General features: G+C 39.2%; 3 protein-coding genes across 7 annotated transcripts; all 3 read right to left on the bottom strand.

Moving 5' to 3' along the window:
* Positions 1-123: 123 nt before the first annotated feature.
* spns1 (SPNS lysolipid transporter 1, lysophospholipid) lies at positions 124-11,801 on the bottom strand. 3 transcript variants are annotated; one of them, XM_053239448.1, is made up of 13 exons: positions 11,677-11,801; positions 9,051-9,257; positions 8,275-8,340; positions 8,024-8,160; positions 7,715-7,866; positions 6,516-6,582; positions 6,250-6,392; positions 5,342-5,494; positions 4,691-4,880; positions 2,896-2,961; positions 2,696-2,794; positions 2,436-2,604; positions 124-1,139 (listed from the first exon to the last, which is right to left on the bottom strand). In XM_053239448.1, exons 2-13 carry the CDS (start codon positions 9,253-9,255, stop codon positions 1,069-1,071), a joined length of 1,518 nt encoding a protein of 505 aa, XP_053095423.1. In that variant the 5' UTR covers positions 9,256-9,257; positions 11,677-11,801; the 3' UTR covers positions 124-1,068. The 3 variants fall into 3 exon arrangements, with proteins under 3 accessions (XP_053095423.1, XP_026772326.1, XP_026772324.1); XM_026916525.3 differs by lacking the exon at positions 11,677-11,801 and adding an exon at positions 11,142-11,393; XM_026916523.3 differs by lacking the exon at positions 11,677-11,801 and adding an exon at positions 11,142-11,393 and having other exon boundaries at positions 9,051-9,260.
* Positions 11,802-12,895: 1,094 nt separating this feature from the next.
* nfatc2ip (nuclear factor of activated T cells 2 interacting protein) lies at positions 12,896-16,630 on the bottom strand. Of its 2 annotated transcripts, none has more exons than XM_026917054.3 (9): positions 16,227-16,630; positions 15,649-15,768; positions 15,270-15,324; positions 14,950-15,064; positions 14,458-14,541; positions 13,845-14,100; positions 13,565-13,709; positions 13,355-13,461; positions 12,896-13,236 (listed from the first exon to the last, which is right to left on the bottom strand). In XM_026917054.3, the coding sequence occupies exons 1-9, from the start codon at positions 16,236-16,238 to the stop codon at positions 13,075-13,077; spliced, it is 1,056 nt and encodes a 351-aa protein (XP_026772855.1). In that variant the 5' UTR covers positions 16,239-16,630; the 3' UTR covers positions 12,896-13,074. The 2 variants fall into 2 exon arrangements, with proteins under 2 accessions (XP_026772855.1, XP_034165564.1); XM_034309673.2 differs by lacking the exon at positions 16,227-16,630 and adding an exon at positions 15,944-16,201.
* Positions 16,631-17,042: 412 nt separating this feature from the next.
* sgf29 (SAGA complex associated factor 29) lies at positions 17,043-25,842 on the bottom strand. Of its 2 annotated transcripts, XM_053239449.1 has the most exons (11): positions 25,272-25,842; positions 25,095-25,223; positions 22,921-23,000; positions 22,037-22,112; positions 21,853-21,925; positions 21,400-21,464; positions 21,015-21,144; positions 20,774-20,920; positions 20,569-20,604; positions 18,314-18,476; positions 17,043-17,520 (listed from the first exon to the last, which is right to left on the bottom strand). In XM_053239449.1, the coding sequence occupies exons 2-11, from the start codon at positions 25,180-25,182 to the stop codon at positions 17,404-17,406; spliced, it is 975 nt and encodes a 324-aa protein (XP_053095424.1). In that variant the 5' UTR covers positions 25,183-25,223; positions 25,272-25,842; the 3' UTR covers positions 17,043-17,403. The 2 variants fall into 2 exon arrangements, with proteins under 2 accessions (XP_053095424.1, XP_026771974.1); XM_026916173.3 differs by lacking the exons at positions 25,095-25,223; positions 25,272-25,842 and adding an exon at positions 23,608-24,120.
* Positions 25,843-27,673: the final 1,831 nt, after the last annotated feature.

Consider the following 27,673-nt stretch of genomic DNA (forward strand, 5'->3'; position numbering starts at 1 on the left):
AATAACTTGTTAAAAGCCAAAGTTTAAGACTATGAGTTTATGGACTAGTATAATACTGCTGCTGAGAGTTTTAATAGTATACAACATTCACATTACATGAACAGAAAAGACCACAAACACACATGAGCTGAAGCTTAATTTAATGTTTAAAAAAGAAACATGCTTTGTCAAACTTGATCCTTCCCAAATTACAGTTTCTCCAGATCAGTAAAACGTTTTGTACAAACACCACAGTCTTCTTAAAAAAATAAATAAAAAAAGGAATGAATTTATTCATTTAAGTGGCACATCCTGAAGATCTGCTGTTTTCTCACTGACTGCATTCGATTTCAATTAAGAATCAGGGCAAGTTTTAATATTCAGAATAATAAAAATCAGACGCTTGGGCAGAAGCAGAGGGGTAGGTGTTTGATTTCTATCTGGTTTTTAATCTGAACAAAAAATCAGCTAGACCTTGACTAATATGTGTGATGTGTTGAAATATTATAGCATGTATAAAGGTCTTCCAGGTAATGTAACATTACACATCAATGCATAGTCATGTCATTATGATTATGTAGTGTGATTACAGTAAAATGATATCTGTTAATTTACTTTAGTCTCTAAATGGTTAATAAAACAAAAGGTTAAAATCTCCTCCTTTTAGCTTGAGGTTTAAAACACAGTTTGTGCTTCTTCACTCACAGAAAAAGTCCTTCCCAGAACATGTGTTCTTCCAGACCATTTCCCATAATTCCACAGTCCTCAGCTTTCCTCAGTAAGAGACACAGCTCTTCTCTGAATGCTAGAATGCTAAATGCTGGACAGCACATTTCTTCCAGGAAAGCAAGTCCTTCAGAAGTGCCATGTCACACTTCCTGATGGTTAGTCATGTTCCCAAAAATGATAAAGGTGTTAATAACAAACATAACATAATAAATTATCCTAAAAATCCCTGAAGGGGTGAAAGTTCAATCAGTGACTCTATTCATCCCACACTACTCCAGCAGTGGTGTCAAGCTCAGCTACATCCATCTACTTCCCCCAGTGAGGTGAGCATTCTCTAGATTCTTCCATGTCCTCATTTGCTCAAATTAAAACACTCGACACAGACACCTTGGTGGATCTTCCTCTCTTAGGGACAATAATTGGTGCATCAACTAGAGAAAACAAATATGACATTTCACACTTAGCTGTAATACTGTAGCACATTAAAGGAATAATCTTTATCTACCACATCCGTGGCTGATAAGAATTAACACATTTCTCTGTATTAAGAAATGAACAGAAAACCTGTGTACTCAGAACTCAGTTATAATGAATGTTCAAGAGAAGTTTTTGAACTCTGTCAATAAACTTTAATGTAGAACATTTTTTTGTAGAACTCCTTAATTTTTCACTCAAATATATTTGTAAATCAAACTACGAATCTGTGTAATTCTTCCTTTCAGAGAAGGAACTACTTTCTCAGAGTATTTATTTTACCAATTTATTTCTGTGGATTTCTTCTGTTTTTGCTATATACCAAAGACCTTTGGGTTTGAGATGATGGATCAGAATTTCAGCTTTCATTTCCTGATATTTACATCTAGATGTGTTAAATAACTTAGAACATAACACCTTTGGTAGCAGAGCACCCGATTTATAGGTGCTCAAAGTTCCAAGTTGGTTAACACATCTTGATGTAAATACCAGGAAATGAAAACTGAAATTGTGCTCTATTGTCTTTTTCATCTTTTGATCTCAAAAGCAAATGTCTTCAGTGTATAGCAAAAACAAAAGGATTGGCCTTGCTGTTCCAAAACTTTCAGAGGGGACTGTACCTGGGTACCACAAAACATTTAGGAAAGTGTAATTACTTTGCTTTTGCAAAGTTGGAAATATGACATGGTAAGATGTTTGGTAAGATGTTTTTCATATCCATATCATCCTAAGACATTTATTGTTAGAGTGTAAATGTTGTTTTATGTATTTTCTTGTTTTTTTCCCCCCCTGATTTCCCCCTAAATTATTCGTGGCGAATCCCCCCCCCCCCGGTTAGGTCTCCCCTGTCATATGACAAATACCAGCTTAGGCGAGTTAAGGCTATCACGTACTTCCTTCAAGAAAAGTGAAGCCAGCAAAGCATGCATCTTTTCAAACTGTTGCTTGTGCTGCGTCACCAAGCAGCATAACACACTCATAGCATACACTCATAGCTATCCGCTCCTTCTGCATGCATCAGCTCACAGACACCCACGACTGGCTAGTGTCGCTGTGATTGATAGGGGAGAGAGAGAGTACGCCATCTTTCAAAACCCAGAGAGCACGGCCAATTTTGCTCTTTTGGACTCCCAGCCACGGATGGCTATGGCATCATTGTTTGCACTTGATTAACGAGTGATGGTAGCTGAATAAATACAGATACCAAAAGAAGCACAAATCATTTTAGAGTTCCTAGTAAGTAGTCCACTCACCTGAGGGAACATAGTTCTCGGCACAGTGTCGGTCTTCTTCAATAAAAAGGGCTGTAGTCAGGAAAAAGGCCCCGCCCACCACAGCAACAAAAGAACAGAGCAGGAGCGAAATCTGCAAGGAGCGGAACTGCCACATGTAAGAGTCCGCCTGCTTCAGTGAGTCTGACACCTAACAGAGGCAAAGAAAATGAGTGAATTATTAAGCGATTCAACAGAATATACTGTGTAGTTCATTGTGTGTATGTCACAGTGACACGTACTACTCCTATGAGGTAGGGACTCCCTGCGTCTCCCAGCAGGTGAGAGACAACGATCTGGAAAGCCTCTGCGGTGGAGCGCCGTGTGGGGACGACAACATACTGAGAGAGAGAGAGAGAGAGAGAGAGAGAGAGATGTGATAAATCTTTAATGGCATGCCTCAGCTTATCATAAATATGAGAAAGTAGTGGAGGAAGCTCACCAGCAGGATGTCAGCCACAATGGCCCAGTTCATCGAGAGGAACATCTCACCAAAAAAGATGAAGACCTGAGTCAAACAAGAAATATATACAAAGTTCATTCTAAGACATTGCCACATCTAAGGAGGCAAAGGTGCAGCATTCAATCTACAACACAGATACATACACACACACGCACACAAGCACCCAATAAATATCATTTTCTATCTGAAATACGATTTGAATTTTTGTAATATTTGGCATATTCAAAAACAAAAAGCACTTTGTTTTACTTAAGGTCTAATGTTCTACTTTTCATCGCCTAATGAAAAAGTATAAGAAAATGCATTTCTTAAACTTTTTGGCAAGACAAACAAATGGGTCTGAATAAATGCAGCTTTCAAATATATTTTAATTATGCATACATTTTTTATTTAAGCAGAAAAAGCAACATGTATACACTATATTACACACTCACCAACTACTTTATGCACTTTTTGCAGCACACACTCAGTAGTGTGTCATTTGAGGTTTGGTTACAGAAATAATGTAACTGCAGTCAATGCCTGTTAAGAATAAACAACTTACATACACTCACCAACCACTTTATTAGGAACACTTGTACACCCAATCATTCATGCCGTTATCTAATCAGCCAATCACGTGATTAATGTCAGTTTAAGGCTTTGATGTCAATTTGCTCTGACTCTATTTTGTGTGTTTATTTTTCATATGATGCACGTTTCCTTTTATGCTTTTACATACTGTGTTTTGATGTACAGCACTTTGGCGCAAATTTTGACTTGACTTGACTTGAATCATGTGGCAGCAGCTCAGTGTATAAAATCATGCCAATACAGGTCAAGAGCTTCAGTTAATGTTCACATCAAACATTAGAACAGGGAAAAATATGATTTCAGTGTCTTTGTCATCATCGCTGTTAGTATCAGACAGGCTGGTCTGAGATATCGGTTGGGATTTTCACACATAACAGTCTCTAGAGGTTACACAGAATGGTGTGATAAACAAAAACACCCAGTGAGTGGCAGTTTTGCAGGCTGAAGCTACAAGATGTATTTCTGCACGATTTTATGCAATGCACTGCTGCCAAATGATTGGCTGATTAGATAACTGTGTGAATGATAAGATGTGATAACTACTGTGTTCCTAATAAAGTGGTCAGTGAGCATATCCGGGTTTATTTTTGACAGCCATTGGTGGCCGTTACATTACAAATGACAAAACTATTCATCATGTGAACACTATTTAGAGTCTACAACACTATTATTGCACCCTAAGTAGTAAACGTATATAGTGAAAAGGTAGCCAATTGGGATTTGGCCTGCCTGCATTGGACATAAATTCCTGGGTAACCAAAGAAATCTAAAATGAAGCTAAATATCAGTGCCAATAAAAATATGCCTGACACAAGTTAATAATAAGATAATGGGTTTACATTGTTACATCTTTATTTTGAGACAAAATCTTGACCTTGTGTGGTTGATATAAATGTGTACTGCTATAGTTAATGCTTGCCCAGTCTGTGGCAGTAGGACACCAGAGGCTAATTTAGTATTCCAATGCATTTTTGAATATTAATCTTTTTACTTAATGTCTTTACTTAAATACAAGGCACAAAGCCAGTGATAAAGAATAAAACATAAATGGAGAATGAGGAGGAAAAAAATGAGTCATAAAGAAGTGTATACAGTGTGTGCAAAGTGTGAAAATGTAAACGTGAGAAAGAACAGAGAGAGTGAGAATGAGAAAAAAAATAAAGATTGTGCACATGTTGGTAGCAATGTGAGGCAGACTCACGTAGGTAGCTATGGTGCTGCCCTGGGCAAAGATGATTGACAGATAGAGGAAGGGAGCAGCGAGGAGGAGGCCAGCAGCACACACGAGCGGATCAGCACGTGGCGTTCTCTTCCTCAGACGCTGACTGACTGCTCCACCCATCGCTACACCCAACACTCCCGTCACACACGTGATGATGCCAAAATACAGACTAAAGAGAATAGAGGCAGGGTATTAGAATTATCAGACACTGTGCCACAATAAAAAGGAGGCATAATGAGGGTGTGAACGTAAAGGGTTTTCTACTCTGCACATTCAGAATACAAGAACTGGCCGAGACAGAAACCAAAAGAATAAGTTCATTTTCACCAAACTGGAACTGTCACCGTGACAACAGTAGTGTGTCAGTGTTATGGTGCAGAAGATGAGGCTGAACTGACACTGTTAATATTAAATTGACAACAGCAATGCACTAAAAACATCTGTAACATCTGTGCCCCATATGATCAGAAATCTTACTACTAGTTCCAGTCTCATGCTGCTTAAAGTTCTGGAAAAAGGACTGTGTGTCCGTAAAACTCTGAGATATCACTGAGTTCAAGGCACGCATTAATGTGACAGCGTGTGTTCCCTCTGTGTGCGTGTGTGTGTGTGTGTGCGCGCAAGTGTAACCTGTCAGAGGTGTCACAGGGCTCCTGGATGCACGCCTGCTTCTCTCCAGTGAAGACCGCCGCTCTGAAGAGGAAGGCAGGAGCCCAAAGAGCAAGCGATCCTGTGACGAAGGCCACTGCCGTGAAACCAAACGTCGACAGAACAAAACTCTTACTGCAGAAAGAGAGAAAGACAGATGGGGTACGGTTAAAAGATGCGTATATGGGGCTCCCAAATGGTGCAACAGAAAAGCATTCGCCCTATTCGCGCAATTTCTATTCTATAGTTCGAATCCTCACAATGACACAGCCACCCACAACCTGGAGCCTAGAGGCTTTCTGGGTGGTAGGAGTGGCATACTCTCTCCCTCCTGTCAAAAAAAAAAATGACACGAGCCACTCCTGGGCATCTGGGAGTATGTGGAAGAGGGCAGATAGCTCTTTCCTCAGAGCGTGTTACTCTGCCCTGTGATGCAACATGAGCAGCAGTTCAAAAAGATGTGGAGTGTTTGCTCTACCCTTCCCAGTTGGTAATTGTCCTGTGATGGAGAGAGTTAGCTAGTGGGTGAAAATTTATGAATGATCAAATCGGGGAGAATATGTGAAAACAAAGACAAAGACAAATATTTCCAAAAATTTTCATCTGCTGCTTTTGAGAAATGACTCAAGAAGGAGAAGAACATACAGCAAAGATGGACAATAGTGTCAAATATTAACTGTTCTTATAATGGCAGCATGGCTTTAGTTGTTTGGCAGTTTTCAAAGGTTGCCTGTGCTAAAATGAACTGATAATTGAAGATGTCAAGATACGCTGTCAAGCAAAGTCTGTAGACTAAGCAGTGAACCAAGGATTACAGAATAGCGTGAAAAGGCAACTGTAGTTTATTTAAAAGTACGAAATGTACAGAATATGCAAGCTGCACAACTGACTTCCTGAGGAGAGCCTTCATGTCAGCGAGCCAGCTGGTCCTGTGCAGGGTGTGCTCGGGCCGAGCCTCTATAGCACCACGCTTGGGCTCCTGCACCACAAACACCAACAAAACTACCGCTAAAAGACCCAAACCAGGCGTCACCTGACAAAGAAAGAGACATGAGAGAGGCATGGAGGTGTTATTGCAAGTTATTACAAGTGCAAATGTTGCATCAGAATGAAACTGCAAGTTTGCAAATGGAACATGATGTGCTAGCAAACCTACCCTCAGAGCCCAGTGCCAGTCTTTCGCCCTTTCATCCACTGCTGATCCCACTATATAGCCCAGGCCACTAATAGGTGTGGGGAGAGGGAGAGGGAGGGAGAGAGAGAGAGAGAGAGAGTAAGAGAGAATAAATGAATGCCATCATATGGTAAAGTCTGAAAAGATCTATAAAGATGTGAGAAAATGTGTGAATGCCTGAACCCTTGGCTGAGGAGTAGGTACTTTTTTTTTTTTTTAGATGAAGAACCTGAATAATACTGATTGGTAAAATGCAGGCCAACTCCATAGTAACCCCTTTTCAAACCGGCAAGGCATGTTTCTGCCAAGATCTTGCAATCTTTTACAGAACTAAACTTGATGAGAACTACATGTTTTCTGTATGAGGTCCCGTTAACTGTGTCATAGAAAGTGAAAACATGAAAAGTGATATGCATTAAAGAGGTTGCACAAGTTCACAGAATAAGTGAACGACAACAGGTTTAGAACTTTAATGTCTTGAGAATGTGTTAATGTGACATCATGTATATCCTTTTCCCCAAAATGTGTTCAGAATTTCCTTATGTTCAAATGACATACTTTTACAGACTTTCCAGACATGCACAAAAACTCTGAATAAAGAACAACAAATCTTCAATTTCAACCTCAGTTGTGTTGCTGTATGCTTGCCATGTGCTCAAATGATGTTACTGTCACGCTGGTTGCGTTTTTTCTTTGGCGTTACATAATGGTCACGGTCTCCGATTTACAACGGAAATGTAGAACAGGAAGTCATCCAGGAACTGTGTCGCTCTCATAATAGAGGAAACCTTTAGTTCCTCAAAAGATTTCTGACCCACGGTCATGTCTATGATTTTTAAGGCTTAAATTAGTTTTGAAAGGGATATTCCCATGGGTTCTAGGGGGAGTAAGTAGATGATTTTTAAGATGCCAATTAATAACTGCTATACTACACTCTATCATACCATCACTATACTCAACATTCATATACAAAAAAAAAATCAAACATTCACAGAATTTCATCGCTCTTGGTCATAGCTTTTCATAAGCTAAGTGTAAGTTACCTGTTGCAGCGTTTCCAATAAATAAATAAATAAATAAATCTAATTTAGTGTTAAGAAATCCTGGAACTGTAAAGCTGCAGGATTTCTTAACAATAAATTAGATTTTTTTTTTGGTATACAGCTTGGTATTTCTCTCACCTGCCCACGGGGATGGCAAAGTAGAAAACAGAGAGCATGGCAGTTCTCTTCTCCTTGATGAAGAGGTCTGCGATGATGGTGGGAGCAATGGTGGAGTAACTGGCCTCGCCGACCCCCACAAACCCCCGTGTCAGCAGCAACGCCCAAAAATGCTGTCACACAAAGACACAGACAACAATTAATCAACACCAGTCACTTTATCATAGACATACTTTCAAGGCATACTTTGACTTAGATATTGTTTACTATGCAAACATATTTAAAACACATGATTCGCTATTAGGAAACGGGTTTAGTTATGCTACTAACATCTTTGGCGACGTAGGAGCTGGCTAAAGTCACTAAAGACCAGAAGCTGATGCCCACACACATGATCAACTTCCTGTTGTACCTGTCACCCAGATAACCAAAGACAGGAGCAAGAAACATGTAGCTGCAGATAAAGACTGAGAGAACAGGGATACAGTTAGTTTTGGTACTCATAGAACATACTTTCATGATCCTAATAATAATAATAATAATAATAATAATAATAATCATCATCATCATCATCAACTCACCAGTCTGGAGCAGCCCAGATTTGCCATCACTGATGTTGAAGAACTTTTCAATATCAGGAAGCACACCTACAGGAAATGACACCAGATTTACAAATTTGATGCAAATTACAAGGTATTTACTGTCAGCTTCCTTCATATTCCTACATATGCACAAATACATATGTATATATATGTTCACTTTATTAGGAAAATCTGAATTTAACAAGACAGCTTTTAGTTTTATCCATTTCTTGGCCAGAGCTCATTTATAAAAGATAATTAATTTAAAATGCGACTTCTTGATTAAATAAATATGACACACTGTGAGTCCACATGTCAAACGTGTCCCCTATAAAGAGCTCCCTGTCCCAGATTACAGCTGCTCTGGCTGTCTGGGACCCAGGCATTCAAGGGTTCAGTGACATTGATTGTGTATTACACCATTTGAAAGGGAGATCCCGTGAGTCTCACATGTGCTACATCAATAGCCTTGGGTAACTTCTGGTCAGAGTAATGCTGAATGCTGTTCTAAGAAAAAAAAGCACTGTCTGAAAATAAAAGACATGTAATTTCAGTGCTGCCAATTTCCAGTCTATTCATTCTCTCTTTATTTAGACAATTCTGCAGAATTCACAAGACCTGGCAATAACTGGACATGGTACTTCAGAAAGAAGTATCAGTGCAGGCTGTTTGGAGAATGGCATCAATTTGTTTGAATTTTTACAGCTTTGTCTTTGTTTTCTTTAAAATAAAAACTCCATCTTGTAAAAATTTTTACAGTCTACTGTAATATATACCTGCTACAGTGAACCTGTCCATATAGTTCAGCAAGTTGATGTAGCAGAGGACTGCCACGGTCATCACCGCTCTGTTTTTGGACACTCCACTCGCACACTCTGGCTCCGGCTGATTTGACTGCCCCTCCCCCTTTATATCTGTCCCCTCCCCTTCGTCATCGGAGAAGAAGGGTGTGGTATCTGAGGTCGGATCGACGAGAGACATTGCTGCTGTACATAAAAGACACACACACAGGGAGAAAGAGAGAGACAGAGACAGAAAGAGAGAGTGAGAATTAATGTAAGATATTATTTCTTTCAACACCAAAAAGAGCCTAAAACATGCATAAAGGACATCTAATAGAGGTTTAAAGGTTTAACTGTGTGTGCTGATCCATTTCAGAAACCTAGTCATAAAACAGAAGTGAACAGGATAGGTGGTCTGTGGCTTTACATACTCAGACCAAGTATATATGAAATGTAATGCTTCAGTGAAGCTGAACACATCTGAATACAGTGCAGAAATGAAACCTGAGAAACTTTAGCTTGTGTAGGTGAAATTCAAAATTTAAATAAAGATTTTAATTGAAGTGTGCAGACCCAGTCACCCAAGTGTCAGCACATTCATTTATTTGAAATACTAAATTAAGAGTCTGTAGTTAGTGCCTCTCTATGGTCCTGTACTATACTCTATTTGTCATTACTAAATCACCGACTGGCTGATCACTGTTTCGATCAAATACTAAATCTGGCATGCTGAGTTATTTTGTATTTGCTAAGTGACGTACGGGGACAGGGCGCAGAACAAATAATGAACCATGAATTGTTATTGATAAACAAAAACAAATAAATAAATCAAATGGGGGAACATTATTACTAATAAAAATCACACATATTTATGATCTATTTTTTTTAGAACACAAGTTTGAGTGAGAAAGATCGCATACCCTTAGTTTAGTGTGTGAACAGAAATATTTTAAGAAACAGGTCATTTAGTGTGTTAGGTTTCACAACAAAGGCTCCTTTGATTTCAAGTGAAAAGTAACAATGGCCATCTTGTTAATGTAAAGACATACAGCGGATTTTCAAAAAATTATTATTTTGCATCTCCTGCTCTGTATGTGCTATAAATATTCTCTATTAAATTGTATATCCATCTTTTGCCTTTATAACCATTACGTTCACATGGCATATTCTGTGAACAGCTTGTGAGTCGTAATGTCCGCCCTTCTTTCTTCCCGAGATCTGCAGTTCTGCCAGATGTCATGCATGGTCTTATTCAGATCAAGTCTGGAGACAGAAAGGGTCATGACATGCCTATTTATCCTCAGGATTTTGCCTAATGTTTTGTACGGCAGCCTTATTGTAGGATGCACACACATTTTTCTAAACGTACTGTATTTTTTTTGTAACTCAGTCTCTCTCTCTCTTTTTTTTTGCACTATTCATAGTCTTTTTTCTACTTATTTCTTATTCATTTCCTATTTTTAATGCACAGTCTAAGAAGGAGTAGGCCAAGTTATATATTGTATATAACTGTGTAAGTGACAAATAAACAAAAGTCTTGAATCTTGTTACCTATACACCACATGAAATGCAAACTTTGAAATGCTAACTAATCATGTTTTTTTCTTCCTAAGTGAGACAGCTGAATGGTACAGAGATGTATTGATTTCTGCTGACTAAACGTCTCCATATCCTGAGTATTGACCAACAGCTGGGAAAAAAAAAAGTAGGTTACTCTGGCAGCGCGTGCACAGCAGCTGACTCCCTGAAGATAAAAGAGAAGACGATATACGGTGATAGAAAATCTGAAGCAAATCATATTTAACAATATCTTAATAAGAGAATTATTTCTAAAGTGTACACAGTGTACCTGACAGGAAAAAAATATATATATTTCGGAGTCTGTGTAACATTAAATAAAGATTTTAGGCGCATTTAGCTCACATTACACTATGAGGCAACGTCACTGTCTTCACAGCATAGGAACATTATTTATATTAAAAAGAAACTCTTGACAAAATGACATACATGGAGTTAGAAAGTGACGTTAGTTGTGAAGGTTAGATAGTGCTGATTAAGAGAAGCGTCAGGACTCGGGTTGTTTACCTGCAGCTGGGGGTGAAGTCAGTCCTTCTACAGCACTTTCACACTCTTCTCTAAACACCGAGCTCAAGCAGCTCTATTGCTTTAAACGTATAAATGTTAGCCTAACTGACGCGCTACCATTTTTGAGGGAAAATGCCAAGCAACCCGCTAATATAACCGTCTTTTTCTTTGTTGTCTCGGTTGTTACTCTGAATTTGCACTACAGCGCCGCGCCATCTTGAATTAGCTCCCATTTTTGTTACCCCCCCTTTTTTTTACGTCATTCATTGTCGATTGGCCAGCGGGGAAGACATCTGTTTAAGCCCCGCCCCTCCACACAACCCATAGCTAATAAAAGCAGATATAGTCAGCACATGATAATGTGATAATAAACAGAAGCACGACACATTTTGGAAAACAAAATGATGTGAAAAATAAGGTTTAATAATCGCTAAGCTGAAAGTTACGGTAGTGGAAATCACAATCCACCATTAAAAAAATGCTAATTTACACACACACACACACGCAGATCAGCCATAACATTAAAAGCACTTGCCTGATATTGTGTAGGTCCCACTTGCGCTGCCAAAACAGCTCTGACCCGTCGAGGTATGGACTCCACAAGACCTGAAGGTGTGCTGTGGTATCTGGCACCAAGACTTAGCAGCAGATCCTTTAAATCCTGTAAGTTTCAAGGTGGGGCCTCATCGATCGGACTTGTTTGTCCAGCACATCCCACAGATACTCGATTGGATTGAGGTGAAGTCAACACCCTGATCTCTTTGATGAACATGATCTCTATCATGTTCCTCAAACCATTCCTGAAGAATTTTTGCAGTGTGGCAGGGAGCATTATCCTGCTGAAAGAGGCCACTGCCATTAGGGAATACCGTCGCCATGAAGGAGTGTACTTGGTCTGAAACAATGTTTAGGTAGGTGGTACGTGTGAAACTAACATCCACATGAATGCCAGGACCCAAAGATTCCCAGCAGAACATTACCCAGAGCATCACACTGCCTCTGCCAGCTTGCCTTCTTCCCATAGTGCATCCTAGTGCCACCTCTTCCCCAGGTAAGCGACACACACGGACCTGGCCATCCACATGATGTAAAAGAAAACCAGACTAGGCCACCTTCTTCCATTGCTCCATGGTCCAGTTCTGATGCTCACGTGCATTGTAGGCGCTTTCGGCAGTGGACAGGGGTCAGCATGGGCACTCTGACCGGTCTGCGGTCATGCAGCCCCATACACAGCAAACTGCACTGTGTGTTCTGATACCTTTCTATCATAGCCAGCATTAACCCTTTCAGCAATTTGTGCTACAGTAGCTCTTCTGTTGGATCGGACCAGACAGGCTAGCCTTTGCTCCCCACACGCATCAGTGAGCCTTGGGCGCCCATGACACTGTCGCTGGTTCACCGGTTGTCCTTCCTTGGATCACTTTTGGTAGGTACTAACCACTGCATACCCAGAACAAGATCTCTTGTTTTAGAGATGCTCTGACCCAGTTGTCTAGCCATCACAATTTGGCCCTTTAAAGCTTTATTTTTTGAGATTTAAGCTTAATGTCTAATGTTTTATCCTATCAGTGAGTGAGAGTAACTTCAAAACAAAGCATTAAATCATGCATTGACTAGTTAGTTATCAATTAGATAACAATAAACCCTGTCAGTGTTCATTTTAAACTGCATATCTTTGTCACCCCCCCAAATAGTTTGTATACTAAAGCTTCATTTTAGTGAATGTAGACCCAACTCAATAAACTGACCCTGGATAACAGCAAATCTTTTATTATTGTCACTAATATGTATATTTAAAAAACTGTTTACATGATGTAGAAATATATGTACACTTTTAAATTAGACAAAATTTAAATATACACTCTAATTTTAACCTCAGGAAGAAAAAAAAAGCAAAGGAGGCAGTTGATATGAAACATCATTGTTACAGAAATCAGGCCCAGACATCAATGACATCACCATCCTCCATGTCCAGCTGTGAAGGTGTCTGATTGTGTTTCACCTTTAACCCATCGAAGAGGAATTTGACCTTGCGCTTAGCAGTGGCAGACAGACCTGAAGTGTATTGTGACAGGATGGAATCCAGAGGAGCATCCTGAGTGGCGGAAAGAGTAAGAAATCAATAAGAAAGAATAAAGAGGTAAGCTATTGTGCTAAGGAGGACAACGTAAAGTCCTCAAAAAAAAAAAAAAAAGATCTGAAACTTCACCGACCGTACGCAAGGAATATTCCTGTGCAGATCCTTTTTCTTTGCCCTGCAGTCGCACAGTGATGACATCACATTTGCTTTCATCTTCATCATCAGTTTTCACAAGACAATCTGATAGAGCAGGCACAAAAGGCAAGTTGTAGAGAAAAAATGTCAGCCATGATAATACATGACTAATCCCTATAAAATGATTAATCAGAAACTTTTCACTCACCTATGATGTCTGCAATGCCCAGATCTAACTGCGTGATTGTAGAGTGCACAGGAAGCTCATCATCATTCCGCATTAGCAGTATTTTAGAGGGTGGGACTTTAAGTTTGACAGATAACTGAGCTACAGCCTTGCTCAGAGGATCTGTCTGCAAATGAAAATCAGATCATTATATTGTATTGCTGAAGTAAGTAACATCAGAAATAGTTCTGATTCCCTTAGCAACAATGATATTGCTCAGTACATTGTGTTGTTATCGTTGTGGGAAAACACTCCATCTTACTGAAAGCACTGGAATTTTGTGCACGTCCATTCTCCAGCGAAATTTCAGTGAGATTTCTCGAGCACGTTTTCTGGGCTTAGGTTTGGCTGGACGTCTCTTCTTTTTGTCCTCAGAGGAAATGATTATAATGTCGTTGTCATCATCATAGCACTTGTTTATTTGGGAGGGACAGTCACTGAAGTCTGGAATATCTTCAGGTCTTTTGGATGTTAAACACATGAGCGAGCTAAATGTATCCAGTTTCTGGTTGATTTGTCTAAAACAATGAAAAATTCTACAATGAATTCTTCAGCTCAAAGAAAAATTGGATTTGTGCTGTCATTAACTGTTACTGTTATAAAGATTATGTTTCTGAACCCTATGGAGAGCAGTTTTACTAATACATTTACCATTTCAGTTTTTCAGTGCCATTATATTCTTTGCTTACTTTATAAAATGCACAGTAAGGAACTAAAACACTGGTTATTTAAAATGTCTGAACTTTAAAGCAAGAAATCTCTATTTGTCACAAGGTCCATATTTTGGGTCTCATGTTCATTTTCTATAAAAATGAATTCCTAATTTTTTTATTAATAAAAGCCCTATTATTTTTTTCTTTCAATAATTCACTCACCTTATTTTTTTGTTTGCCCGGTTAGTTTTCAAAGCAGTTGGGATGCAGTGAGGTGGAGGTGAAGAGGGGGTCTGGCTCACCAGTCTGAGTTATGGAGCAAAGCAAGATGGGAGAAAGGGGGGTGGGGAGAGAGAGAGAGAGAGAGAATACTGCCTCACTTGTAAGTAAATTTCATGAATAAACAGATTCCGTATGAGAATATGGAACATTAGTGGCATAAAAATACTGGTTTATTTTAATTTTTTAAATAAAAATTCATTTTTAACATCATGTATATAATCTCGTCTAACTAAGGATTGATTTCTAATTTAAATATAAACTCATCTTTTTATACTAAAGCATTTTCTACATCATTAAAACACATCAAATGCTTATTATGCTTATTAAATGTAATAAATTAACCACATTTAGTAAACAACCCATTCAGTAATTTACTCACTTTATCTTTCTTGTACTTGTATATGTATCATTAAAGTCACGAGTGAAACTCACTGAGGTTTATCTGGTTCTGGCTCCTCCTCAGAGTCACTCAGGATTATGCTGATTGGCTTGTTCTTACTTTTGGGTGGAAATGGAGGCCAGAGTCTGTCTTCGTCTTCATTTACCTCTATCCAACCACAAACACAGCAGCACTGGATTCTTTATCCATACACAATTATGTCCAAATTGAAATAGATAATGTGAACCTTCTACATGACACTACACGGCAGTTTATGTATGTACTACATGACATGGTTTAGTACTGGGCTTATGTGATATATCATAAATGGCCTAAACTGAGTTAGTATCCTGGACTGGTAATGAAGGGCTACCTGTGCAGTCTAGTTGTTTGAAGACAGCTGGATTCAGTTGTAGGCTGCGGGTGACCTGAAATAAAATGCTAATGACCATCAGAGTTTCTAACCACAACCAGCCTGGGCCTTGTTGCATTTTGTCATATCAGTTTGAAAACAGTTTTGGTGATCTCCAGGGCCTTAATCAGATGCTGACATCAATGTTGTTGTCAGGGAAGTTCAACAAACTTTCTGTCTGATAAATATAATGAGCATTTAACATTCACTTCAGCAAGCAGGCAACCTGAGAGAAAGCACTCTCAAAGAGAAGTGGCAGACGGACCATACAGAGAAAAGATGGCAGGTGAACACATCATGGAGGTGAATTATTGACAGATTATTGGTGTTAGTACTGTACCTTTTTGGAATAAATGGGCACAGGTATGATGGCTGAAGGGTCGAGGACACGCCTTCGTTTGGGAGGTGGATTTGGGCGGCTCTGTGCCATAACCTCAATATCACTGTCACTGTCATATGCCTGGATCAGGTCAGGGGAAAGAGAGGAAAATATCAAGAAACAGGCATTTATCTTGCAGTATCTGATAGATAGACTCTTGACGTGGTGTATGGACTCCACTCAGTCTTTGAAAAGGAAGCCAAAGGCAGACACAAACACTATAAAGTCATTTTAATAAAAATAAGACTGGTAATACCCAGTAACTTTAGCTACACATCTATAGCTGGTACACAAACACCACTGGTGGGTCTTTCTGTACTGTGAGCCTGAACTGAGCCATGTGGTTCATGATTTCTTCTGAAACTGTTACTGAGTTAGCTGTGAGCTAGCCTCATAGTGTAGCTATGATGTTACTATGATGCTAGCAAGCTAACCACAGATCACTAACAGAGGAATCACACCAAGACTCGCGATCACAGCACGTAAGCTGTCACAAAAACAATAATCGCTGCATAAAGTACGACCAATAAACGTCTTACCACTTCAGCCATGTTTAAATTCCGCGCGTCACCGCTGTGTGGAGGCGGAAGTTAATTCTCAGCCAATAGGAGTTCAGAACAAACCCGGAAGCGGCGGCGGCGGCGCGCGAGCCATTCTTTTTCTGTTTTTGTTGCCTTTGTAGTACTTTGATAAGAGGGAAGATGGGTATAAAAAAGATCGCCTTATATTCCCATCACAAATACATCTTCTCACCAAAATACGTATGGGTATTATTACCAGTTCTCAATCTTCTTTCAGCATTTCCCTGTATAAGTATAAACAGACATTAGGCAAATATGTTCTCTCAGAGCCTTTCATTTAACTTTCCACCCACAGAAACCAAAAACCAGTGTTCAAATTCCATGGACTTCAGTTTACCTAAATGTAATAATACATATTCATCCATCCATCCATCCATCTTCCATACCACTTACACTAGACAGGGTCTCGGGGAGCCTATCCCAGTGAACCTGGGGCACAAGGCGGGGGACACCCTGGACAGGGTGCTTATCCATCGCAGGGCACAGTCACACACATTCACACGCTACAATTTGGAAATGCCAATCAGCCTATAACGCATGTCTTTGGACTGAGGAGGAAACCCCCCGAAACACGGGCAGAACACGCAAGCTCTTCACACACAGGGCGGAGGCTGGATTCGAGCCCCCAAACCTGGAGGTGCAAGTCAAATGTGCTAACCACTAAACCTCTGTACCCCCTCCCACCTCTGCAATAATACACATAATTATTGTAATTAATTCATGCATGAACATTCATACCCAGACATTAAACAGTAAACAGAAACCACCCAAAAATCTTGAAAATTTTTTTCTCTTTTATTTTGTTAAAATGTATATCTGCAGTCCTTTTCTTTGGCCCCACACTGACAGGAATGTTGTACAAAAAACATATGATCTACACATACCACAAATTATGCTATTTCACCATTCATACCAATGATAATCCAAGAGTCATGTACAAATATAAACACATATTTAGGCCATCCCAGGTACGTTTTCATCGGAGCTGGTATTCAGTCATTTCAGATTGAGTCCTGGTCTCAGATGCATTTGGTGACGTAGTGACTATATGCAGCAGAAGTCTGATTCTACATCAGTCCTCCTACTTAAAGACCACTTAATCAGGTCCAGATCTCCATCCACTCAATCCTCTTCCTCACTTTTTCTTGTTCTCCTTGCAGGCCACTACGTATCTTTGGGCTACGTTGAGAGGCGGTGAGTAGCCGTCTGCATAGGACGTGTCTTCAAACAGCACCGAGTAGTCATCCTGGGGCTGCGATTTAAATGATATGGTTAAAATAGTAGGGCATATTTACTTATTAGATTATTTTATTTGTCTTTTTTGTTTTGTCATAAGATGTAGAAAATTATATTGCATATAAATCGAGCTGCATACTTTCTGCCTGGGTGAAAGCATAATTGAAAATTGTACATTATATATATATAAAACCATTCCAAAAATTCTCAGATACAGAGCTATTAGCTTTTCCTGCTCTGTACAAGTAGAATGGACAGACATTTACCACTCTGGACAGAGTGCTAGTTCAAGAGCTTGTGCCTAATTCTGAACTGTTCTATGAGTTTCGACCACAAAAGAGTCAGATCTCTGCCACCAAAATCAATTTGGTTTCAACAACAAAATGCTGCTGGTGAAGGACCAAGATCCGGTCTTTTTTGTGAATAACCAGTACACAATTTGCCACAATGCCGTCATTTGCTTAAAGCTTAAGTATCAGATTCATTCCCTGAGCGCTTGTCCTGTACAGTGGTCCTCTAAACCATGTTCTTTTATTTTAAACCCAAATCTTTTAATAGTAATGAGAATAATGTGGCTAATGAGATATTCCATGACATTTCTGAAACCTAATGGATATTTGATCATTTTTCAAAACTTGATTTAATTTAATTTGCCATGACTTTTCCAGGAGTTTTGGGAACCTGAAAGATTTGACTTTGGATGCTAAAATATGTTCTTAAAGCCAGTAATACACCTTGTAAAATCCTCCACAACTGTCTTTATTTGTATGCTGTGCATCACCACTTTTCCCAAACTGTCCAGTGCTCACCCGGTGTGGGGGGTTATGAATCAGGGCTCTGTAGAAGCAGGTGGTTTGTGGGTAGAGAGCCAGCACCAGCTGATCTTTGCTGAACAGTGCCTCAGGGTCTGTCTCTGGGTTGGCTTTCCACTGTGGCAGTGGGATGATTCTTCTTCGACTTAGAGTGTGTCTCCTAGAGCAACAGAGGAGAGTGTAGTCAGGAGAGAGAACACACAGCAATGTAACACTTGGAATAAGACATGATGAAAAAAAATCTCTGAAGTATACAATGGTAGTTTATTTAAAGAAGGTTATAGGAAACTAATCCATGACGCGGTGGGGTAATGCAACTCGATGCAAAGGGGAGTTACTATTACCACCCTGAAGTTGATTATTTTCCAATAACAGCAACTGGTACTTTTTAAGGTACATTTTAATATTGTGGAAAGTAGATGAAACAAGTTAGTTCCTGTTATCACTGAAGTTATAACTGCTATAAACAGTAATTCCCTCACCAACCTCAATTTCTCTCTAAGTAAATAAGACAAAAAAATGCAGTTTGTTATGTTACCGAGAAACTGGAAAGTCCTCTGAACTGAAGACTTTCCCGTGGGGGAAATCTTACTGATGTTTACAAAGAGCTGACACTGGAAACTCCTTCCTTAAATGTTAACTAAACATCTCCTTACAGAAAGCTTCACCATATCAATGATTATATACTATATGACCAAAGGTTTGACCTTCACAATCATATGGGCTTGTTGAACATCCCAGTCCAGATTTAGTCCCCCTTTGCTGTTATAATAACCTCCACTCTTCTGGGAAGGCTTTCCACTAGATTTTGGAGCATGGCTGTGGAGATTTGTGCTCATTCAGCTACAAGAGAATTAGTGAAGTGTAGTCAGCTTTCCAATTCATCTTAAAGGTGTTCAGTGGGGTTGAGGTCAGGGCTCAGTGCAGGCCACTCAAGTTCTTCTGCTCCAACTTTGGCAAACCATGTCTTCATGGGTATTGTCATGCTGGAACTGGTTTGGGCCTCTTAGTTCCAGTGAAAGGAAATTGTAATGCTACAGCATACAAAGACATACTATACAATTGTGTGCTTCCAACTTTGTGGCAACAGTTTGGGGAAGACCCACATAAGGGTGTGATGGTCAGGTGTCCACAAACCTTTGGCCATATAATGCATGTTGTTCTCTGTTAAATAACAACATCTTTTTTAATCTGTTTATTATTAGTCTTAGATTAGGTGGAACATCCACCGTACAAGTTCTTGTGAATAAGTTGCTGCTATAAATAAGAGAATTGAATTTGAATTACAGCCAGCACTACTGTCAGAGCTGCTGTTATAGACAATTACTCAACAAGGACTCGAAGGACCATCGAGAGCATCCTGAGCAGCTGCATCACTGCCTGGTTTGGGAATTGCACCGCCTCGGATCGCAAGACCCTACAGCGGATAGTGAGGACAGCTGAGATCATCGGATTCTCTCTCCCCTCTGTCACGGACATTTACACCACACACTGCATCCGAAAGGCCAACAGCATTGTGGTCGACCCCACACACCCCTCTCACACACTCTTCACATTACTGCCATCAGGGAAGAGGTTCCGAAGCATTCGGGCTCTCACAACCAGACTGTGCAATAGTTTTTTCCCTCAAGCCATCAGGCTTCTCAACACACACAACTGAACTGGAACTAAAATCACACACACTCATTCAACTTCATACATTCATTAAGTTATTACAAACAAGTTGGCTTGTTCTACTGTTTACATTGTACATTCCACCACTGATACTGCTGCTCTGCTCGGTTCTTTTTGCACATCACTGGCACTGCCACTTTAATACTTGTAAATTTGCACATTGCACTGTATATAGATATATATACAGTAGGTTACGGGTTGCTGCTATTTTGTGTTTGTGTACTTGTCCTGTACAGTACTTGTCCTGCACTGTCTCGTGTTGTCTGTTCTGCACTGTTTTGTTTTGCACTGTTTGCACTAGGCTGCACACGATGCACTTTATGTGGCTAGGACAACTTAGTCTAGTCCTCAGCTCTGTGTTTTGTAACTCTATGTTGTGTGAGGTGACGATGTTCTATGTAGCACCAAGGTTCTGGAGAAACGTTGTCTCATTTCACTGTGTACTGCGTCAGCTATATATAGTTGAAATGATAATAAAAGCCTCTTGACTTGACTTGACTTGAACAACTTTTGACCAATCAGGTTTAAGAATTTAACAGCACTGTGGTATAAATGCAAATATTAGAGATGCCACTTACTCCTTTCCTTCCTCGTCAATGTCATCCACTTCATACCTAAGAAAAGAATGTAGACATGCATGTAGTTAGATTCAGAACCCAACTACAAGTAGCAGATAAGTTAACCATTTCTTAGTGTCAGACAGTCACTTGTCAGTTGCTTATTTACAGCAAATCCTGGTTCTACAGAAGTGCGAGTTGGTAGGTTTAATTGGTAGATAGTTACTTGTTGGTGGAGTGGTTGTAGCTGACCACTTCAGCCAGAATCCACTGTTCATCACCATCCACAGCCTTCACCCGAGCTGCCACCTTATCACCCTGCTTAGCCACGTAGTCACTGCTCGCAGGCATCGCTCCACACAGAGGGGGTGGACTAAAGCAGAGAAACAACAGGAGCAGTATTACGTTTCACTACTCCACTGTTAGGATAATCAACGGATGGAAAAATGGAGAAAGCGAGCCAGTACCTTTCACCTGGTTTGCCAATCCATAGAGGAAGCGTCATTGCAGATTGCTGTAACAGGGTCATCAGAACACCTCTGCGCATGGTCTTCCTGGGTGGGTCGCTGTCATTGTACACCCCTGCCATCCGTGCAGCTGGGAGACGAGAAAGAGGTGGAGGCCATGTGTGACAGTGAGCTGTTATCAAAAGTACTGGAACTTTTGGCACCAGAAATCTGAAATTGCACTTTGTCTCCAATACCAAAGGTTCCAGTGACAATGACACCTCTAGGGACTTCAAATTCTTTTGGTTCCCGCTTTTCCTAGTTTGTGATTTTGAATACACAATGCATAAACCCCTAAACATTGACATCTAAACTCTCACACTGACATACACTTTGAATAACTCACCAATACGTCTCTCCTCCAGTAGTGATTTAATTTCTGCAATCTTGTCAAGAGCATGGCGCAATATACTGTGGAAGAAAACATGGAAAATGTCAGATATTGCTACATATATATTGTCTTACATATAGAGATGTTAGAAAGTCACCAACACATAGAGCCATGTATTCAATACCACAAGATGGAGCTCTCTCATTACAGTCCCCCTAAGTACGATCCAAATAAAACAGATTTGTGCGTTTGTGCTGTAGTGTTTAGTTACTACATCAGTAATAAGAGATTACTGAAAAAAGGTGACCTCTGTTGCACCCAAAATTTTTCTTATCAGTGCTTCACATAGTTTTTGATTTGTGGGTTTTATCTTTTGCAGTTGGGTCGAGACCTAGAGCAAGGTTCAACTAAACTGTGGATCCAAATATTTGGCAGATGAGGGGTGAATGTGTACTATATAGTAGTTACCTGCATTCAGCCTCTGCATCTGCTTTTGCTGTGGTGTACAGTCCACGCAGCTTTGTCCGATAGTATGGAGAAGCTGAGGAAAGAAAAAGGTCTGATGTTCTTGTGTATTGCTAGTTAGTACATAACAGCTTTTAATAAAGACAAAAATGAGGAATGCTGATAATGTATCATAATGTAGACTCACTTTTGTTTTCTGTCTGCATCCTTTCATGTGTCTTCTGGATGTTCAGTAGGTTGTGTTCACTGCGTGAGCGCTCCTCCTGAAAATCAATGATTTAATAAGCACCACTGGAAAGCAATTCCACATGTTGGACTATCATTGATAACACACTTTTTTTATTCGGCAAGCCGCGCTGTTACACTACAAACATCTCAGCATTTTGCAAGTCTGAACAGCGTGTTTATTTTCACTTAGCATTAAATGAATCAGAAGATACTCTACTTTGCTAGAATCAAAACATCTAGTGAAGTATGGCACAAAGAGGAGGAAAAGTGTGTAAAAGATCACATGATCTCAAGCAAATATTGACATGGAAGGTGGGTCCTGATTCAGACACATGATAATAATCGCTAACAAATGAATCAGCATAGAATCTAATGTTTACAGTTAAACTACCAAATAAACTGATATTAAATAGTTATCACTAACAAACTGAGGAACTCATTTCTAGAGCTTAACTAAAAACAAATCTCTTCACTCAGTCCCATTTGTTGAAGTTGATGTGTTTGTTGGACTGATTAATACACAGTTAACTCTGCTTATGTTTCCTGTGGCTTTGCATTTCTTCTGGTATGCCACCCATCCTCTGCCATTATGTTTCCGTTTATTTATCCTTATTCTATCACATCTGTTAATTCTGATTCAACAATGCTTTATTTCGTTAGATTTATTTCGCCTTTCTTTTGTCATCACTGTCATTTCTGTTATGGGTTTTTCTAGTGACATTGAGTTTGAGAAATAAAATTTCTTCTTCTTATTATTATTATTATGAAATGAGTAAATATATGTTAAGATGAATGATTGGGTCTCCCTGTTAGAACTGGGGTGAGGTTTAGTTAGACATTTACCTGAGTTTGTTTGATTAGTTGATGGAGCTCATTCAGCAGCTCAGCAATTTTGGTATCTGCAGACACTAAAGCCATTGAGCCTGCAACAAAACAGTGCACAAGTTTCATTTTTCCTCTTAGAATAGTGATCCACACAAACAGCTCGTGAGTAAAGTAAATCAGCTTGAGTGTAGATGCGAGACAACTGGCACTGAATGTATTATTTCTTTTATTCTCATTGCATTACTGGACATTGTTGAGAAATGCCCCTATTTGTGTACATACTGTACAGAACCATGTGCATTGCTCTACACTGATGCACATTTCACTTAAATGCAATCTTCAGATTTGCATTAACTGAGTTACTGCAGTATATATACACACAGTACACAGAGAACATACAGTGCACGTTACAGCATCTGCACTATGCTTTAGTCAAACAGATCATCAGCTGTCAATCAATCAGATCAATCAAACAGTCGCTAAAGGAGAATGAATGTTAGCGCGCAGCCTCACTGCTGGGACGCAGTCCTGCTAGCATTAGCATTAGCATTAGCAACACGAGTGCATTTTAATAAAAGCTTATAGCTCTTCTAAATGTCCTGCCTAGCCTAATAGCGCCATGTGCAAATCTCTTTGCATTGACAGTGCGCAAAAACCTTAATTAAATATCTACATCAGATATTTTAATTAAATATCTACAGCTACCTCGGTTTAGAAGCTTTATTTTCGGTTTTGAATCGGGTTGGTTAGGCCTTGTACGGGAGCCTGGGAGGGACAAGCTGTGCAGGGCATGTTTTGAAAACGCGTCTCAACGGTCATAATTAAATACACACAGGGACAGAAATTTATTTACTGCTCCCCTGATTATGCAATCTTAAACCATTACAATGATCTATATGTAAAAGTATGTTACTTTTTAAACGTTTTAATGATTAAATAAGCACTAAAATGACCAACTAACTTCTCTATACATTCACCCTGATTAAAAATGATAGTATTTATGAATATATGTATGACATATTCATTTCAAAAGCCTTGCCATTAAATTTGTCTCAGGTAGATAGTGGGATTTCACTATAGGATATTCAATTTGCATCATCATAATTATATAACAGTAGTCAAACCTGTGAAAGTATACCATAACAATAAAAACTATTTCATCACTAACATCAGCTAAGATAGGTACACTCTCCGAAAAAAATAAGTAAACTGTACCTCTCCATGTCGCTGGGGTGGTATCCTCACATATTCTGTACCTTTAGTGGGTATCTTTTACTTATAGGTCCATGGAGCATATATTTAAAGCTTTACTCTAAAAAGTAATTATGGTACATTTATGATATTTCAAACATTTTAAAGGTATAGGATATACACATTTCTGCATGAGAGATGTATATTAAAGGTACAAAAGATGTACCCTTGTGGGTACCACCCCAATGAAGCAAAGGTACAGTTTAATACTATTTTTCCTGACAGTGTAGCAGCACACAGTTTCCAAACCTGTCCATAAACATCTACAGATAGCATATTTCCGACATAATCTCAGACATAATGGTCCAAATCTTTATAGTTTATTTGGTGAGCTCATATGTAATGCTCCCCACATCAGCTTGCCCCAAACACCAATACATAATCTGAATCATTTGCAATAAATTACAAGTGGTTGTATACAAATTCCTGACGAAATAAAATGCAGTAGTCTATATTTATTGTTGCATTTGTTAGTTTTAAGGACAAATTAACTGTATTCTATATTAGCTTATATACACAGTATGCTTCCTGCTCTTCCTCTTCCTCCTCCTTATTGTCATCATCATCACCATCCTCATTATAAAGACAAAGGATTTGTTGGTGGAACCATGATCTGAGGTACTGTACAAGACAAGGGCCAAAGTAGTCTTTACTTTCTGAAGTGGCTCAGATTGATTAACTACATTACTACATTGAACGAGGTGACTGTTAAGAGTTTTCTCTATGCAGCAGTGTGCTAGGGGAAGTCAGCTGAGGGCAGCAAAGGGCAACAGGATCACCAAGTTTATTAGGATGACTGGGTTCAAATTAGGGTAGAGCCCTATTCTTCATAAACTACTGAGCATTATGCAGAACATCTCTTGCTCTTGGACATCTCTTGGTCAGTTTTATTGTCCAATATTCCTTGGATTATATATTATTGAAAATAAAACACATCTTACCTTGCACAGAAACAAACAGCTCAGATGTTGAAAAGAGTTTTCCATGGAAGCACTTACTAAAGATAAATGAATGAATGAGTAATGGCATTGCAAACTTCTACAAAAAAGCAAAGTGTACTACTGAATGCCATCTATCTATCTATCTATCTATCTATCTATCTATCTATCTATCTATCTATCTATCTATCTATCTATCTTCTGATGTTAGACTGAAATAATGTTCTTAATATTCATTTTACACATCATCTCATGTTTGCTCATGTATGTAGATACACATGGTTTAACCTTACAAACCACTCCAACCATTAAAGTAGCAACAGATTGAAGGACTCTAAACAGCATTACATTTTTTTTGTGCTTTCACTCTAGCCAAGAGCATATCTAGCATGCCTGAGAAAGTGTCCAAAGAGAAGAGAAGAAGAGAAAGCTTTGAATTGCTAGAAGCCATAGATTAGATATAGTTATCTAATCTACATAAATCTGACATTGTGAGAGTGCAAAGTATGATGGCATGATAACGCAAAGTTCATTTTAAACAGGGTTGTCTCAAAACAGGCAGATTCTGACTTCAGTCTAACTCACAAAGAGTGAGAGACGGTTGTTTTAATAGCAAAAGGCTGCTACTTGAGGACTGCTGAGCTGAGCTAATAATGCAAATATTTACTGTACCAAGTCCTTCACTGTCACATGACATGTTACACTTAGAGCCAAGAACCAGATCATAAACCAGATCCTGAGAAAACACAAGCGCTGAGAACAATAAATCAGATAAAGGAAATACAAGAATTATTTACACAATGATGTGGTGGTTTTACAGACATCTAGAAATAAAAAAAAAAAAGAAAAGAAATAATTGTATGAAAAAATGATGAGAGTCAGCACTAACTGGTGGTGTGCATGTGACCTGTACAGACTGAGACAGACACAGCAGGAGGAATTGTACAGTTTGTCCTTCAGACGTTGAGCTGTGCTTTGGAAATGAAGCACAAAATATGCAGAGGAGTGTCTGCTGTGTACACACTCACTGTACTCATAAACACATGGTGCAGCTTGTGCTGTGGAACATTCCAGACTTCAGCACTAAAACTCACTCACTCTGCATTTCTCACCATCACTGTGGTCAGACCCAAAACACAGGGCATTTACAGAAAGCCTCTAAAGATCTTTCCTCTAAAAATATACAACAAAGAACTGTGCAGTTGAACACTACTCACTGAATGTGAATCAGAAAACCATCAGAACGTCTTTCGAAACACCACAGAAACTATGTGTAACATAAGTGTGTCACGTTTCCAGTGTGTCACGTTTTCCATGCTCTGCACGCACTCAGTGTAAACACACAAGATGGGATGTAGGGCAGAGTGACTAGCAGTGTTGTTAGAGATAACTTTGAAAACAAAGTATTTTTTTTCAGGGTTACACAATGAAAATAGAGCATGTATAGTTTCATTTAAAAAAAAAAGAAAAGGAAAAACTTAAGCCACAAAATTTATCTGACAATTATATGTAACAAGAACTGAATCCTTTAACCGAATTAAAGGAAAAAAATAAGGTGTTTGGCCACCATAAGCCATCAGAAGAGCTTCTTCAAGTTTCTCAGCTATACTGGTGTAATGAACACCATTCTTTCAAAAGATTTTCCTCAGTTGGGTCTTTTGATGAATGTGGAGTATGCTTTCTAAAATCCAAAATCTTCCATAGATATTCAACTGGGTTGACTGTGAAGGGCGTAGAACATGATTTACATCATTTTCATACTCATGAACCCATTCAGTGAGCTCTCGTGCCCTGTGGATGGGGTTGTTATCATCCTGGAAGAGACCACTCCCATCAGGAAATCTCACAGGATAAACACTGTCAACATTGTAAACCTTGTAAATCTCTTGTAGAAGGCAATGAGACAGTCATAGACAAAATATATAACCTTGGTATGGGATATATTTTCAGAGAAAGGGAGATTTGCTGCTGGGTTTGGTAATCTGAACTGAAATCTTGGCTGTATGCATGACGTTTCAATAGACTTATCTATACTTTCCCAAGTTTTGTGTCAGCATGTCTCATTTCTGAAGGTATAAAACAAGGAGAAATTAAGACACTACGATCTAAAATGGTAATAAGTTAGAATAGCTTTGTAATCATAGGCACTGATGCTTGAGGGGACAAGTGGAACCAAACTATTCATTCCATATTTAATAAACATTTATCCTGGTCCTTATGGATCTGAAGCCAATCCCAGGAACACTGGACAGGAGGCAGAAACACACCCTGGATGGGATGCCAGTCCACCATGCACACACTCATTCACACACTCGTTCACATCTATGGGCAAATCACCTACTGCAATGCTTTTGGGAGGTGGCAGGAAATCAAAGAACCCAAAGAAAACCCACATAGACTCAAGGAAAACATGCAAAGCTCCACACAGACAGTAACCCAAGCTCAAGATCAAACCAGGGACTGCAACCAAACCAGGTCAACAACCAAACCTACAGCACAACAGAGCCACTTGTTTTCATTTCAATTTGTCACCCATCTGTAAATGCACATTTTTGTTATGCAATAATTTACTGTACTCTATA

This window comes from Pangasianodon hypophthalmus, chromosome 13 (genome assembly GCF_027358585.1).
Source record: "Pangasianodon hypophthalmus isolate fPanHyp1 chromosome 13, fPanHyp1.pri, whole genome shotgun sequence".
NCBI classification, from domain to species: Eukaryota; Metazoa; Chordata; class Actinopteri; order Siluriformes; family Pangasiidae; genus Pangasianodon; species Pangasianodon hypophthalmus.